Source organism: Notolabrus celidotus, chromosome 14 (assembly GCF_009762535.1).
Source record: "Notolabrus celidotus isolate fNotCel1 chromosome 14, fNotCel1.pri, whole genome shotgun sequence".
NCBI lineage: Eukaryota > Metazoa > Chordata > Actinopteri > Labriformes > Labridae > Notolabrus > Notolabrus celidotus.
The window spans coordinates 13606014-13623525 of NC_048285.1; the positions used below are offsets into that span (position 1 = coordinate 13606014).

Sequence of the window (17512 nt, forward strand, 5' to 3'; positions counted from 1 at the left end):
AAAAATGTTACTTCACCACAAGCCTTGAAAGTTTATAATTCAAGTGTTTCAATATGTGTAAATTTTAGTTTACAACACTGAAGTGTTTTCAATGTCATGAGGTACCAAAGCTACTCTGAGGCAGTACGTCTGTTACTGTCTTGTTAAGCTAGTGACATGTTTTTTTTTGTCTGACATGTAATTGTGTGAACACGACACAAACAAGTATTTAAATATATATGGAATTACATTGGAATTAATGCAGAATGTTTCAATTTATACGAACAAATAAAGCAACACAGTCATTTCATCTGTCACCCATATTGCGCCTGCGCGACACGAAGAACGCGAGTATTCGCCTGGTATTAGTTTGTATGTCTACCTATTAAATTTGACATTTCATAGATGTCCTCCATCTTTATGCAGCGCTTTCAAATGTATCTAAAAGAGGACACTGGACTTACAATCAACATCGACATTCTAATTAAAAGAAACAGTCCTAACTGTGTTACGGGTTTGCGGCGAACACGGAAGTGGGTAGGATTGAACGCTCTTGCTCCACCTGGCTGTTTCATCACTCTCTATATCTGCCTCTTCTAAACTCTGCTGGGCATCGTTTCGCGTCAAAACATTGCGTCTCTGCAGGACTCGTCAGGGCCGGAGACACAGAAAAGAGGAAATTTGCCTGGGAAGGAATGCGAAAAGGGGTTTAGTTCTGGCACTACCATAAGGAAACCCGAGGAGGTGCGACATTTTCTAGGCTACGTGGAAAACAGTTTTTCTTCCCTTCAAAGGTAAAATGATTTCCTCTGCGTTATGTTTTTCCACTTAAGTGGATTGCTGCCACGCACTTTCATAACATGTCTATATGGAGTTTATCCTTGATGATATGAAACAATTGACAACCAGTACTTTTTAAGCGAGGCAACTTTTGCGATATGCTGCAGATATGCTGTAATAGTATATTTTAAAGGTAAGTTTATGGTTTTGTCCCCTGTCAACATCAGTATTAAAAGTATTTTCATGCCTGGCCTAATGTTTGCTTTCTTGGTGAGGTGCTGAGATCCACTCTGCAGTAAAGCCACACAGATCTAGTTCTTATTATAGAGACACATGCTGTTTATGTTGGCAGTCCTGCGCCATCATTCCCGTGCGCGCGCCTGCTTTGCCGTGATGGTGCACGTCAGCGATGATCAATGCGGGTTATCATGTAATATGCTCATGTGACAGCCTACTGTGACAGCGATCACCTGATTCCTATCGATCTGTCAAAGTCATTGAAGATGAGTGTGGGTGGTGTGTATGTAGGCTAAGTGTGTGCGCGCGATCGCGCATGTGTGTGTGTGTGTGTCTTTCCAGCATTGCTGATCTCAGGCATCCCCGCCATCTGTGCTCCGTGTGGTGGCTGAAGTTCTGCCCCAGATGAAGTGCGCCACTGCCTGTGACCTGTTTCATGCCAATAATCACACAGAAACACTGTACACAGAGGGCGTTCGTGTGTTTGTATATTTATTGGCGTGTTACCACAGGTGATTGTTGTCACTACACCATGTTATACAAGTCCACAACAGTTTGGCCAGCAGGTGGTCTAATGTTGAGCTGTATCCTCCCAGAAACATCTATTTAATAGAGTTTTGACGAGTCTGGTTAAAGAACAAACACCTTTATCAGGCCTGAACCTTGGGACTGGTTGTTATCTATTTTTCAATGCAAAGCACACACATTAGTATTTGTTGTTTAAGGAGTTAACACACACAGATCAATGATGGCGTTGAGGGAGTTGCATGCCTTGAAGGTGATCCTACTCAGACTGCGCCTGAATACATTTACAAAACTTGACGTGTTGTGCCTACATTTCCACAGGACACTTGTCCACTTTGTTTTTGTTTTTCTTGTCTTCTTTTACCACACTGTTTTTTATAACCCCACACAGAAATATAAAACAACATATGTGTACATGTTAATCAGGATTATATAAGTTACAACCACCAAGCAAGATAATGTGTATTTAGAGATAGGTTACTTCAGACTTTAGTCTAAAGCATCTGAAAACATGTTGCCTTCCTTAATGGAGAATGAAACAGAGGCAGACAGGCAGAAATTAGAGTAGGGATGAAACATAGCAACAGTAACCAGAGACACACACCTGGGATGCAAGAGCATCATCTCATCAGTGAGATTTGATACGAGGGGGGTAGGAGAGAGGAGTTTCTGCTGCTCCAGTCAGTGATGTCATGCTGCTGTATGCTGCTGGCCTCAGTGTAAGACTGAATGAAGAGCAGGATGAAAGTACACGAAGTACAGAAATCATGTCGGTGCATCTCGTGGGCAGGGAAAGACGCGCTGCTCATCCAAAGCTGAAGGGTCACATGCTGCTCCTTCCCTCCCTCTTTCTCTGCTCATTTCACCAACTCTGTGCCCCTGTCTGACTCCCATCCTCCTCTCCGCTGGATCCCTTCCTCCCCTCTGTCATTCTCCTGCCCTCCATCATTGTGGGAAACAGCATCAGCAGTGGCAGCATCAGTGTGTTACATAACAAAGGTTTTTTTGTGAGGATACAAGGGCCCTTTTGGATGTGGAGACTCGTGGCACGTAGCCTTTTGTGATGACACCCAGAAATGACCAGTAAGGACAGCTTGGTGACCTCAAACGACCCGCGGCAGAACTGATGAATAGATGGAGTGACAGCAGAAAAACAAATACACAAACAGGCGGAGAGGCATACAGACAGTCTTGCTGACAGTCCTTCATCTTGACCTGTCAGATTTGGTAACATTTTCAGGCTGTTGTCTGGATCTCTGTGATCAGTTTCTCCAGTCATCTGATCATTTATGCAATTTCTTCTTCCACCAAAGAGTTTTTATTTAGTTCAAAGCTGCCTGGCTTGACTTTTTTGCGTCAGCATTGTGCAGCGTGTCAGCAACCTACAAACAATGATGCCTTGCAAACTGATTTTCAAGCATGTCCACCCACTGAGAAGAGTGTGGCTCTCTTCTTGGAAACTAATTGTTTTGAAATGTCAAACAGCACCACAGCCCAGCCTTGAACAATTCAGGACATTTACATCTGTATCATGTGCTTTTTAAACCTTTTACCTGCTTCCGTTTCCATCTTTCAAATACTTTGTTGACTTCTTTTTGAAGTTACTCGATGTCTTTCACCAAACTTTGATTAATGTTGCATGTAACATGCCAAATGAAAGCAGAACACTTCTTCAAACCAGTTTATTTCTTTGTCCCTGACAATTCCAGAAAGTGTGAACACATATCTGTGACAACTCCCAGAAATCTTAGTGCCTTGTTTGGTCTAACAGTCTAAGACACAAAGAGAAACACACTCCTTTCTCCTGGCTTAGGCTGACCAAATTGACTAATTACACAAGGACCATACATTATAATCCATTTCTTACTACTAAAGTCAGAAGTCTCCAATGCCCAGTTTCCTTTAAAGCCACTGTTGCTATGGCTTAAATGAGGTGATTCTTCAGATCACAGCAGATTACACACAGAGAAAACTCCACATGGATTATTTGTGACCCGTGAGTAGATGAGTAACAGGAGCAATATTTTAATCCATCGCGGCTGCTGACTGTCTGTCCGATAAGGGCACATTAGTACTGTGATGCACTCCTTTATATGTGGGTTGACTGCAACAGCCTTTCATAGAGCTTTTTCAACAGCTGATGGTTTCAGTAAACATCTCAGCTGTTATAGACAATTGTTGACCGGACTGAAACGTCTACATTTTAGTGAATCAGTCATGTCTTTTATCCTGAGTGACTTGTAGCACGTGCAGCATTAGCGTAGGGGCTTAAGAGGACAAGCTTTAATTTAGTTTAATTACATTTGAAGCTTAAGTTTGAAGCTTACATTTGTAGATTACCTACAGTACCTCAGAGTAATTAATAAACTTTAATCAGGCAGCATTGTTCAAAGTTAGGAGATTTGATTTTGTTTAATTAGGTAATAGTTTGGTCTTAAATGTCAGTAAATAGTAATGATAATGACTGTAATGTTTTCTTAAAATTCAAAGTGACAGTTTTGTGGTGACTGTCTGATCAGACCGACACTCAAACTCAATGTGTTTAATTATGATCATATCTCACATATAAGTAACAAAGCTGTACATTTGTGAAGTCATAAATGCTTAAAATTAGTTGTTAAAGGAGCAAACACAAACAATGAACTGTCACACACATCTGTTTGGTTTATTAGCGTATTGTTATTTTGATGCAGGATGCAAAACTTCTCTCTTAGTCCTGAAATGACCGAGGGGTGAAAGCCACTTTGGGTAAAACATCACTATGTGTGTGTGTGTGTGTGTGTGTGTGTGTGTGTGTGTGTGTGTGTGTGTGTGTGTGTGTGTGTGTGTGTGTGTGTGTGTGTGTGTCAGAGTGTCAGGGATCAACTCTGACAACTGTACTGAGCGTGTCTTTGTGCCCCAGTCCCACGCCGCTGGCCCTGAGTCAGAGGAGACTAAACAAGGGCACGTCTCACTGTCTTATTTATTTATATTCCCAGTCCTTCCCATCAGCACTGTAGCTGTTATCAGCCTCCTTCGGACACCAAAAACAATCGTCTAGCACGGCAGTAAAACAAAAGGGGCCTCTCCGTCTCTCTCGTGTTTGTCCTGAAGTCACACAGGCCTCCTGCTCCCATTCACAGTTTTATGAGTCTTTCCAGATGGTAAAGTAGAGACAGACAGGAAGGAGATGAGACACAATAGGACAGCATTTTTGTGAAGGTGATACAACTGCTCTTAAAAACTAAGTAAGTGAAGTGATAACAGAATCTTATAGAGTCATAATCCTGCTGTTTTTGTTTAGCTAGAAGGGGATTGTTTCATTTGGAAGATAACTATTTAAGTAGGTCTGTAGATGATAAAGAAGTCACATCCTCTTTAATAGTGAGGCTCCACCACAACTCTATGAAAAGAAGCACTGGGGTATAGTGCTAGATTAAATATTGTGATAGATAAAGCAACATGTAGAAATCAAAATCAAAGTTGCATTAAGCAATAAAACCACAATGATTACATCTGCAGTCTGAGGTAGAGAGCACAGGCTCCAAACCATTTAGTTTGTCATGAAGAGTTAGTCACTACAGACTCCTGTCCTCTTGGCCTGAGAGTCTGGGACAGGTTCCCAGGCCAGCTCAGTAATCTGCTCAGTCACCAGGGCACAAGTATTTTAAGGGCTCGGCCTGTTCGGCTATCATGGAGCAAGCAGAGCACGATCCTCACAGTAGTGCTAGGCTAAGCAGATTATCTCTGCAGCCTCATAGACTTAAACACAGAGCATGAGCTAGCAGAGCTGCCTGTGTGTCCTACACTGAGCTGGAGTCAGTGATGAGCAGTGTGACCACAGCTTAATGGAGACAGCCACAACTAATGACTGTTTTCATTAACATTCTATTCTACTGTGTGTTTTCTCAATTAACTTTCCAATATGTCTGTGTATAGCAGAGAATAGTGGACAATACCAATCATACTTTGGTACAGTCCAATCTGACATCTAAGCTAACAGTCAAAAACTAGAAGGTATCCGGCTGCAATGAAATAAAACAAAAAAGTAGATAATGCTCTTACATAACAAGCAGGAACCACAATCTTAGTAAGGATCTAAAGCCTCAATAGCAGCTTGGCTTTGAGCTAAGTACTCATGTCAACATGCTAATACCCACAACTCAATGCGACCATGCCAATACTTAGCAGGAATATTTGTTAACCATGTATGACATCTTAGTTAAATAAGCTAATGTTAGCTGATTAGAAATCTAGATGAAGTATGTCTGAGGCTGACTGGAAAGTTTTAAAAGACTCTAGCCTCAAGCAACAAATATTTTTAATAGGTTAGTTTAATTCCTGATGACAATAATACTACGTTTGGTCCAAACCCCAATGTGTAGGACTAACTATCATAACATTTCCTCCTCTAGGCCGGATCAGCAGGTGTGGCTTAAAGTTATTAGATGCATTTCGACCAAGAGTTCTGGGGTCTTTTAGCCCCAAAAACTACTTTCCCCAGAACTAAATGGTTCTTGTGCCCCCATTGTTGTCTGCGTTTCGACCACGGGCTGAAGTCCTGGGTAGATGGTGCGAATCAGGCCAGTGACGTATGGAAAAAAAAAAGTTTTATTAAATAATATTTTGAAATCTTAATAAAAAACTAAACTAGTATGCATTCCCAGGAACTATCTCTGTGTTTCAACACATGTCCACAAACACCATAACATTAAACTGAAAGTCCCAGGACCTTTGAAAAGTACTATCCCCAAGCAGGGGCTTTTCAGGGGGAAGATTATCTACCCCTGAACTAAATTTAGACCCTGGTTCCTCCTGTCGAAACGCACTTAGTTCAGGGGTAAAGTTCCTGTGGTCGAAAAACGCCTTTAGGTGCTACTTCATTTGAGTCCCTGCAATACATCCTGACTTAATGAAGGGTAAACATTGGCCTTTTAATAGTTTTGCAGAGTTAGACAGAAAACTAGCATGTAGAAAATGGTATCTATGAAATAGGGTCCAAACTGGCAAAGCCCTAACCGCTGGAGGTGCAGCTGAATTGTGTTTTTCTCAATGCAAGTCCCTAGCCGAAACATTATGACCATGGAGGTGTACAACACTGATTTTCTTGTTACACTGTCACCTGGCAGTGGATGGGGTATGTTAGGCAGTGAAATGATGTGTTCAAAGCACATTAGCTTGGGAAAACTGGACTAGTGTAAGTATGTGGAGGACTTTTACGAAGGCCAAACTGTGATGGTGAGATGACTGGGTGAGAGCATCTCTAAAACTGCTGCTCTTGTGGGGTGTTTCCAGTCTGCAGGGGTCAATACCTGGTCCAAGGTTGGTAAACTGTTTTTGTCCCCCACAATGTTTATTGACATTTTTTTCTTTACATACATGAACAGTCAAGAACATAGACAAAGACTCATCCAGCATACACACACACACACACACACACACACACACACAAACACACACACACACACACACACACAAAATAAAAAATAATAAAAAAATAAAACCCCTACCCCATCTCTCCATACCAAAATCAATTGGCAAGTGTGCAAAATAAATTAAATTAAATTAGCCAATTGTGATTCCCACAGTTTCTTTTAGAGAAAGTCCACATTTACATCCCTGATGATAGCCATGTATGGCCCCCAGAGCTGAATAAAGTCTTTGAGTTTGCCATTGACAATATATGTCAGTACCTCCAGTCCAACGCTGCCCGAAAGCCCCTCTATTCACATTTTCAAAGATGGGGCGTCCATATTCTTCCAACATAGTGCGATAGCTCTCCAAGCCTGAATAAGTCCAAAGTCCAGAAGCCTGGTCTGTCCTGAACTCTGCCCCAAGTCCTTCGGATATATTCCAAGCACACAAAGTTTAACATTCAAAGGGACCTTGACACCAATCATCGCTGACAAACACCCAACAACATCCCTCCAAAACATCTGAATTTTTAGGCATTCCCACAAACAATGAAGCAAACATTTAGAGCAAACGTCTGGTATACTGGCATTATACATATAATGAAGTTTGACGGGGGTTATGTACCATTCTCATTAACCACTTATACTGAAGTAGTTTATATCTTGTTTTTATGGTCTGATTTTGTGCTTTCAGACATGCATCATTCCATTCAGTCTCATCAATATCATCCTTTATGTCTACCCGGTAAACTGATTAAGCGGCAACAAGGTTATGGGTGATAAAATGCATGTCGCGAGAGATGGCTGGTCCGTGTGGTCCATTCCAACATGGGAAGTTCAAATCACTAAGAACGTTGATATTAGCTCTGATAGAAAGGTGTCAAAACACATAGAGAATTCTTGTCTTGGTGCCAAATACCACAGCTTACCTGTGTCGCGTCATTTTGGCATCGACCTGACGAGAGAGGGGCTTACACCATATTGGGCAGGTGATCATAATGTTGTGGCTGGTTAGTGAATGTTGCCAGCAAGGATTCAATGGGCAGATGAGTGTGGTGCATCATTTTTAAATCTCTTCTCTTTGAGTGTGATTTCTTCAGCGTTTTTGGCTTGAATCTGAAAGGCAGTGACTGAGTGTGGGAAACAGGCTCATTAATAATGCATGAATTTCCATCATATCGTAGCTTGTGGATGTTTCAGGAGTTTCACAGACACAAGCAGGTTGCAGAGCAGACTGTAATCCCATCAGCAGTTATACACCTGTGGCTCAGTTTCCAACGCCAGATTGAGGAAGCAGCTGTTACTCAAACATGTAACCATGATCTGCTCTCTTCTCCTCCCTGTGCTCAGGTGTTCGCCTCCCAACCCACCGCCCACCACGGCCCTCACCTGTGTGTTGCGGTGCTTCCCTTGTGAGCCGACCTGGGCTGGCAGTCCCTTCTTGCACCGCCCGCCAACTCCGCCCATGGTCAGAATGACGCGCTCCAAGACCTTTCAGGCGTACCTGCCGAGCTGCCACCGAACCTACAGCTGCATCCACTGCCGAGCTCACCTGGCCAACCACGACGAGCTCATCTCCAAGGTAACCAGCAGAACCTTGTTCTTTTGGCTTGACTCATCGTACCATTACGGGTTGCCCCTGGAAACCGTTAGCACTGTGTTACATCCAGGCAGCTAATTATTACAGACTGAAAATTAAAGCAGAGCAGATATTCTTATAACACTTTAATGTTTGGTTTATCTCAGAAAACATTGCTTACTCTCAAAACAACTCAAAAACGGTGAACGTTTACTCTGATTTCATTCATGAAACAGTGAATAGTGCAGAATTTACAACGACTGGCTGCACTAAAAGCAGAAAAGCTTGAAAATTAGATAAGGAATTAGAAAAATAAACAACAGGCTGAGCACCTGTGTCTGTGTCAGCTTTCACCACACTATTGCCTTTGGCTGGATTATGTTTTAAGCTGGTTTATGAATTGGATTATGAATGCACTATCACTTTTACCTCTTGGGGTTATGAAAACACTGCTCACCTGTGCACAAATACCTTCAGCTGGTCATAACACAGCTGTGCTACATGAATCTCTGTAATGTGTCTCTTTAGCAGTAGTAGCCTTAGTGCTTGTATAATAAAGGTATACACTGGTAGCAGTAGAGCTACCCTTGCTTTTAATGGTTATGTTACTAGTATCATATGAGCTGCAACCTAGCTAAATCTTTAAATCTTGAATCAACATGAGGGCGTTTTCATAAGGGAACCTAGAGGCTCTTATTTGACCGAGCTTTATGACTTTGAAAGCATGTTTGCATCATTTTATAGAATCATTACACTGCTTGAAAGGTTTCTTGTTTCAGCTTTTTCTTATTTATTTCTGCAGTCGTTCCAGGGCAGCCAGGGGAGAGCCTACCTGTTCAACTCAGTGTGAGTATCCCTCTAAAAAAAGCATTTCAACACTCTTGGTTTTGCACTTGATGTTACATGTCAGGACAAAATGTATTGCGTCAGGAGTCAGACAGGACTTAAGTGAGCTAACAAGCTCAGGTTAATAATGCATATTGTTTTTGAGGCCCTGGTGCCGCCTGTGCTTAGGAGCATTGTCGTTATCAGCTGAATTGAGTGTGAAAATTAGGTTGTTTTAATCTATGCTCCCCTCTGTGCGAGTGGGTGTGAGGCTGTGACTCACTCTAAACACATCATACAGTACAAGCAACTTGAGCCACTCGCACAGAGTTGGTTTTATAACTTCTTTCTCCCTTCCTCTCCACTTTTCCTCCTCGCAAACCCACTTTCCTTCTCTCAGGGTGAACGTCGGGTGTGGCCCAGCAGAGGAGAGAGTATTGCTCACAGGCCTGCATGCTGTAGCAGATATCTACTGTGAGAACTGCAAGACGACCCTGGGCTGGAAATATGTAAGTGTCCTAGACTGATTTGATACACTGTGTTAAGAAAAGCCAAAACCAAGGTTAGGAGATGATGAACCACAAAGTTGTTTTTATAGCACCCCCTAATTTTATTTGCACCCTAATTATAGCTGGACCTCCTCCTCCCTCAGGGTCAATGCGGTGGTACGGCTGTTGGATGAATTAATAATGCAGAGGATTTTGTTCAAACAGATATCAAGCAGCAGTCCTTGGTGCTTTTAATAACGTATAATGAATTCAATACATTGAGGAAATTGGACAAAAACATCAGTATATTTTCCACTCATCTTTAGAGCCGACTTTACTGTCAGAGCTGTGATTAAACATGTCAAAACACATGTGCAGGATGCGTTGGGTGATATTTTAAGGCCCCATGTCAAGGTGAACTGAACAAGATCAACACATTAGCTGTCTTCATATATCATATGAGCTCTGAACATGTGCAGCTGTCCCGGCTGAACCCTGTCAGTGTAGAGGTGAGAGTTTACACTACAGGGCACGTGACTGTATCTTTAAGTGGTAAACACACACACACACACACACACACACACACACACACACACACACACACACACACACACACACACACACACACACACACACACACACACACACACACACACACACACACACACACACACACAGTACCCTTGTTGTTTGACTCTTGAGAAGGCTCCATTGACCGGCACTCTTTACCTAACCTCTAACTTCATCCCCACATGCCCAGCCTTAAACTGGACTCTTTAACCTTCCAGTCTAAAAATAACACATTTTCCTTATAATGCCTGATGAACACCTGGTCAACTAGCTGTAAATGTAGATACTTTTCTGGGTAGTCTTTATTCCTGTCAGGACCCCAAAAAGGTCACATGCATGCACAAGTACACAGATAGGACTTAATGGAGGCCTGCCATTAATATCAGCTGCAGCAGTATTGATTTTCTGCAAACATCAAAGTTCTATTGAAAGGCTTGACCTACTGCACTTCTAAACTGAGAAATCTGATAACGCTCCCCCTGCAGCTCTGAACCAAAATAGACAAAGACAAAACAAGATTCAGACACTCCACAGTCGAAGAACATTTGTGTCAGCCTACTTACTGTGACACTGTTTTCTAGAGGCTTACAGGGAGTGGGTGGTTTGGAGCAAGTACTTAAGGCTGTTAATAGACTTGGATTGGGAGCAGAGGTTTTTGTTTTGTGTCATTTTTTAAATTATAAACACTGGCAATCTTTAAATGCATTTAATGATTTAATATCTATGTTTCCAAAAATAGATAGATATTTCCAAAAAATAGATATGTTTGGAACAAGTGGCAACCTCCGGTCTAAAAATATGAATCCAATGCGGAAGTGCTAAAAACTGCAGTTCATCAGTGATCCGCTTGAGGCTGGCTCTGGAAGTACTGGAAACCACATACACACCAATTCAAAAAAGCCGATCTTTACAGCAGAAATAAACATGTTTACAGCCTGGTACAAAAGACGAGTGTAGTATGGATAGCTCATTTCTCGATCGGCTCACACTGTACACTGTTGTTTTCTAACGCGGCAATTTCGAAGATATTGAGATTACGAGTCTTCCAATGAGAGACACAGCTGACTTGATTGACAGGCAGGAACACTGTAGATGTTGGCTAGGAGGCTCAAAGCCTGCCTCAAAACAGCACTTCAGAAACAGATGGGTGACGTCATGGATACTACGTCCATATTTTATACAGTCTATGGTTTGGAAGCAGCTGCTTGCTGCTCTCATTGTCAGTTGATGGGGCCACAATCTCAATTTGGGAATATGGGTCGTTGATTAGTGGACTACATTCATATAAACTCTTGAAACAATCAAGTTTACTATTTCAGATGAAATTCAACACAAAAGCATAAATATAGAGTAGGACAACTTGCTTTGGAGAAGTTTCTTGTAGTGGAGTCTGGGCCCATGATAATATCTCTTTAAGGCGGTACTTGAGCTGAATGCTAACTTTCACACAGTGATAATGGTTGTTCTTGGATTGGGTTTGGGTAAATCTGATTTTCACCATGCCTCCTTTGTAGCTGAGAGTGTTAGCATGCTAACCAGGTAAATACGCACTCAACAAAAAGCACAGCTAGGCTATTAGGGGTATCATTAGTTTTTGAGATCCTGATTCTAAATTAACATTAGTATGAGCTGTTAAAGAACATTCCATCATGTAGCAACTTTGTCTTTAACTTTGCCAAAAATTTGAGCTTTTAGTTTGTTTGTTTCTCACACTGGCTGTAAAGTATATCAGTTAGCTTGGCTAATGCCAAAAATGGTTGACATGTTAGTCACTCGTTGACTGTATATTAAATGGACCCCACGCCTCCATTCTCATCCCATTGTGTACTGTGAAGCCAAAAGACAATCTTGATGAGTACTGAGACACACGAATGACAATACACCCCTTCTGCTCACCAAAACACATAATTAACTTACTGATAGAACGCCAGAGATCCCCCAGGTGATACACAGATTCTTGTGTCTTTTTGAAGCTGACACTCGTGGCTATGGAAAGTTCAATGACTCTTTGGTTAGTGTTTGTTACTTTTTCTCAATGTTCCTCCTCTACTTTGCTTATCTGGTAAAGAACATTGCAGAAGCCTGCATTTTTAAACAGAGTTGTCAATCAGTGATCGTTTTAACATCAAATCACTAATTAAAGCCAAACTTAGTAGAACAATGAACAGTTGAGCATAAATCAGCACAATTAGAACTAACTATGGTAGCAGAAAGTGTGTTTAAAAGACCATTTATTAAACATATGTTTACATCTTATAGTTTGACCCATGTTCCATTTGTTAACATGGAGAAGGCAGGGTTTATGCCCTATACTGCTGCCAGTCAGAAGGAGTAGCTCCAAATATGTTGGCTTCTTAATCCTCCAACACTTCTGTTTTGATGTGCAGTCTGTGGCATCAACATAAACATAATGAAGGGACACATGATCTTTTTGTTTGCTGGGATCTCTTAGAGTCCCATTCTGAGTTTTGAATTTAGATTAAACACCTCACAAATACATGTTGCAGCCTGCAAAATTAGAGCACACAAATCTGTGTTGGCTGTAGCGAGGATCAGATCTGTGGCCTTATTTTCAGTTTCTGCGTGGATAGAGACAGATTTCTGTCTGTATAAGGTATGACTATCTAGTCCAGTCAGAGTTTTGGTTCTGCAGGCTCCTCTGCAGTGTTCACTGACTGATGGTTATATAACCAGCTTCCAAAGAGCCAGTAGCAGAGACAGACCATGACTGAGCCAAAGATTTCACATTCAGCTAAAATAGACTATCAAAAGCTGTTTCTTGAAGTATTCTTCTTCCTGTCAGAGTTATAAACATGTTGTCGTTCTCTGTCAGTCTGTCACTGGTGTTAAATGCTGCCTCTCTGTCTCCCCCTCCTCTACCACACCCTCCAGGAACACGCCTTCGAGAGCAGTCAGAAGTACAAAGAGGGCAAGTTCATCATCGAGCTGGCCCACATGATCAAGGACAATGGCTGGGACTGAGGGATGAACAGCCGGGACACAACCACAGCAGAGGGGAGAGGGGAGGGGGGGACTGGGTGACTGGATGGACTGACAAATGGATGGATGATGGGAGGGCGGGAGGGAGGGGGTCATGCGTGGTGGGTGAGTGTGTGACTTTGGTTTGGCTTATTTACCATTAACCTCTGCAACTCTCTGCCCATCCCTCCCAACCCCGCCTACACACACATACACTCGTATATATCTAGGCACCAGACATCCCAGCTTGAATGAGAGACGGACGATGCAGGCTTGTGCGCAGCTAGCAGGACTAGGTGACTGGCCAGCAAGACAAGATCTCTCATTTTCTGCTTCCTTATTTACCCCTCTACTGTAACATGATCTGATTGCTTTAAAAAATGTGGCAACACTCCTTCTATAGCTGCTAGGAACCATTCAGAAGACATTAAGCCAGAAAGAGGCCAGTGGGGCCAGTCTGACAGGGTTCATTGGCCTTGGTTAAAGAGCTGCGGAGCATTCACTCTGTCACCAGCCTGAATGAGATGACCTAAGATGATTATAGCAAATCCAGCTGATCGGGGCCATGCCAGCTGGGCCAGTGATGAGGCCTGGCGCTGAGCCTTGGCACTGAGGCTCGAGCACATGGGTGTTGGGTTGTGGCGAGGAAGAGGTGGGGTGGGGGGGTTGCAGGGATTGCCGCCCACCAGGCCACTCACTCAACATTGCAGGGGGAGGAAGATTCTGATCCAGTTATGCAGTGGCTTTGATGGCTTTTGGCTTGGATCCACTCTGTGCCTTGCCAGCAATGCAGCTCATGACAGGGCAGGGTGGGCCGAGAGTGAAAGAGACACAGGCAGGCAGCCACCAGCTCGTCCTAAAATCTCATGGGAATTTGCCCTCACAGCAGCAAAGAAACTCCCCTGGGTTTTTATTCATCCTTTGGTACAACAAACCGTATACCGTACTCTGCGGATCCGTCCTGTGTATGTCTGGTTTTTGGAGGGATGCATCGCTGCATCCACCTTTGTTACTTGGCCAAATAGTTACACAACCCAGATGAACAACTTAAGCTGGGTTTCCCAAAGGTTCATGAGCACTGTGAGCATCTCTCAGCTCTTGTAGGTTGATTGGTGAAGGTGAAGAAGTTCTACAGGTACAGCAGGGCAGCTAAAGATCAGTCAGAAACTAAAATAGTGCTATCCTGCTTTCATTCAAATGAAAGTTTGATTTTGGGGTAGAATGAAATATGGCCAATGCATGACTTGTTTCATGGGCCTAGGGAAAAAACTTATGATATAAAAAAAATTCCCAAAACATTAGTTATTCTTTTTACTGACTTCATGAGGTATTTACACAAATGCAGAGGCATTAAACTACACGTATGAAAGTTTAAATTGATCACTCTTAGGCTCTCCTTCAGTCTGGGATGAGTGCTGTTTAACTGCTGTTACACTGAACTTCACCAACTGGCTCTCACACAGCGACTATCTGAGACATTTCACTCAACAGATAGACTTCTATTTTTCTTTAATGCACCAACATATTTTCTTCTTAGGGTTAGCCCCAGTTTTAAAACCTTCCCTTTTTTAATTTTGTGCTTACTTGAGTTCACTAACTTTATTTTTCACTGTGCATCATGGGCCTTAAAGTTATAACACCTGGATTATATTTGGGGTTTCAATAGTGCTGCTCAGGAACATTGATGCTAACTTTTCTTTGCTAAGGCCAGGATCGCTCTTAACGCGCTGGATGTGTCAGTCTTGGAAATGTATTATTTTCAATTGAGAGACTGTGTCACAGCTGCCTCCATCCCGTGGTAATGCGATTTTTAATGCATGCACAAAGTAAAAACAAGTGTTCGGACCAGTTTTGTGCTCGGTCCTCATCACGTTTTATGTGAAAGGAACATTTTGTGTGTATTAGAGTTGCGATGAAGTCTTGTGCTGTAAAATAACATCTAATCTCAGTCCATTCGGCATGTGAGATCTTTCTAGGATGGCACCAAAGCATTACAGATTAAATGTGATCCTGGTTTAGAAAAGTCAAATTAGTTGTCCTGTTTTTTCACACATAGTTTCCTGTTGTGACAAACATTTATTCGGCGAGTCCTCTCCAACACCTTCCACTTAGAACCAAACCTAAACAAACTCCTCTCTACAGCAGCAGACTGCTCAGATGGAGGCTGCCACATTAAACCCAGCACAACCAAAGAACCCACCCATCAACAATAAATTGACCAAACAAAAAACCTTATTTTGCTTGGGCAAAGTGTTGCTAAACATGGGGGTGTGTATAGCTGAAAGCCAAGGTTGTGGATAGCCTTTCTCTGTGATATAATGCATTATTATTTTGTAAACAGGAGATCTTAATATATGAGTATATTCTATTTACTGTATTCACCATGAGGATTACCGTTCATGTCAACCTCTGTGTTACAGGCTGTAAATAGTGTTAATGTATTGTGTTTTATCTTATCCATATGATGATGAATGAATATGATTTCGGTCATGTCATGCTTTCTCTCTGGTACCACACATTGGCTGTACGATACTACTTTTTTACTGAAAATGTTTCGATTTTAATGTCTTTTGTAAAGGAGGATGCTGATGTTGACTATATATCATTGGATCTTCATCTAATAAAATGCACCTTGATAACTGTATGGATGGAATGTGATGTTTTCTTCTCATACAACCTTAAAACCTTTTAATTTTGGTTAATATATTCAGCATTAAAATTTGATTTTGTTGGGTGGCTAAAGGAGAGATTTTCAAAATAAGAATGATTCAGACTTATGCAACAAACGCTGAGGTGGATACATGTTTGAACTCAGTATTAATCAAGCCCTGAAAACACTGGATCCCACATTTTTCTCTAATGGAGGAGTGTCTTTCATGAAATTATTTGTGCCCACTAAAAAGGTCACATCTCCTAACTTTACTCTGTAATGCTGGCTTTTTTGTATTCCATGTGTATAAATATGTTTGACTACATATGTGGGACACCTGAAATTTTAAACTTGATTACTCAAACAGTAATCTTGTTGACGTAAATAGGCTGATTTCCAAATGTCTGAAAGCCAGACTGAATCTTTTAAACTGACAACCACAGCTGCGATGAACAGTGATGAAAGTATGCTTGAGGCCAACGAATTACACAACTTCTTTAGAGACCAATAAGAATAGGGACAGAAAGGTTAAACGGTGTGGTTCTTAGTTACAATGTGTCAAAGAAAAAACAGGGTTTAAGTTTTAAGTTTACTAAACTCTACTATAGCACGAGAGGCCTATCCACAGACAGTTGTGAACAAGTGCTTTCTTTACACTGCTTTTAACCCTTTGAGCTATTAGGTAACTTATTACAAGTTATTATTTAAATTGAATACATTACATTTTTTGTGATTTAAAGCCTGCTTGAATACATTAAATCACAGAATGACACAGTTCTGGGATGCAGCAACACAAGTGGTGCCATTCTGCCAAGCTAGGCTAGGCTTGTTAGCTCTGAAAGGACTTGCTTATCTGGGGCTCTCTTTTCACTACTATCCCTCTCTTTGCTGCTTCATGCTATGTCACTAGCTAGCTTTAACAAGCAGGGGTTAAGCCTCTCTTTCAAGTTTATTTTCCTTAAAAAAATACCTTTACTAATCTTTATGGTTACGTATGGGGTCAAAAACTCAAAGAGTTTGACTTTGACGGAATATGTACTCAATGTGGTCTACCATGTTTTGACTTTGTAGGACATTAATTAGCACACAAGTGCTGGTAACAGGAGATTTATGGCATCAAAAGTCCTAAAGATATGCATAACCTATACCATACAATCTTCTTCCGCTTCTCCGGGTCCAGGTCACGGGGGCAGCAGTCTCAGCAGGGAAGCCCAGACACTCCTCTCCCTGGCCACTTCCACCAGCTCTTCTGGGAGGACACCGAGGCGCTCCCTGGCCAGCTGAGAGATATAATCTCGCCAGCGTGTCCTGGGTCTTCCCCGTGGCCTCCTCCCAGACGGACACGCAAGAAACACCTACCCAGGGAGACGTCCGGGAGGCATCCTGACCAGATGCCCGAACCACCTCATCTGGCTCCTCTCGATCCGGAGGAGCAGCGGCTCTACATTGAGCCTCTCCCGGATGTCTGAGCTCCTAACCCTATCTCTAAGGCCGAGCCCAGTCACCC

At 42.2% G+C, this 17512-nt stretch overlaps 1 protein-coding gene across 1 annotated transcript; it reads left to right on the forward strand.

Moving 5' to 3' along the window:
• Positions 1–574: 574 nt before the first annotated feature.
• Positions 575–15999, forward strand: ypel2b (yippee-like 2b). Its single transcript, XM_034700339.1, has 5 exons — positions 575–773; positions 8265–8496; positions 9296–9339; positions 9719–9827; positions 13269–15999. The coding sequence occupies exons 2-5, from the start codon at positions 8380–8382 to the stop codon at positions 13356–13358; spliced, it is 360 nt and encodes a 119-aa protein (XP_034556230.1). The 5' UTR covers positions 575–773; positions 8265–8379; the 3' UTR covers positions 13359–15999.
• Positions 16000–17512: the final 1513 nt, after the last annotated feature.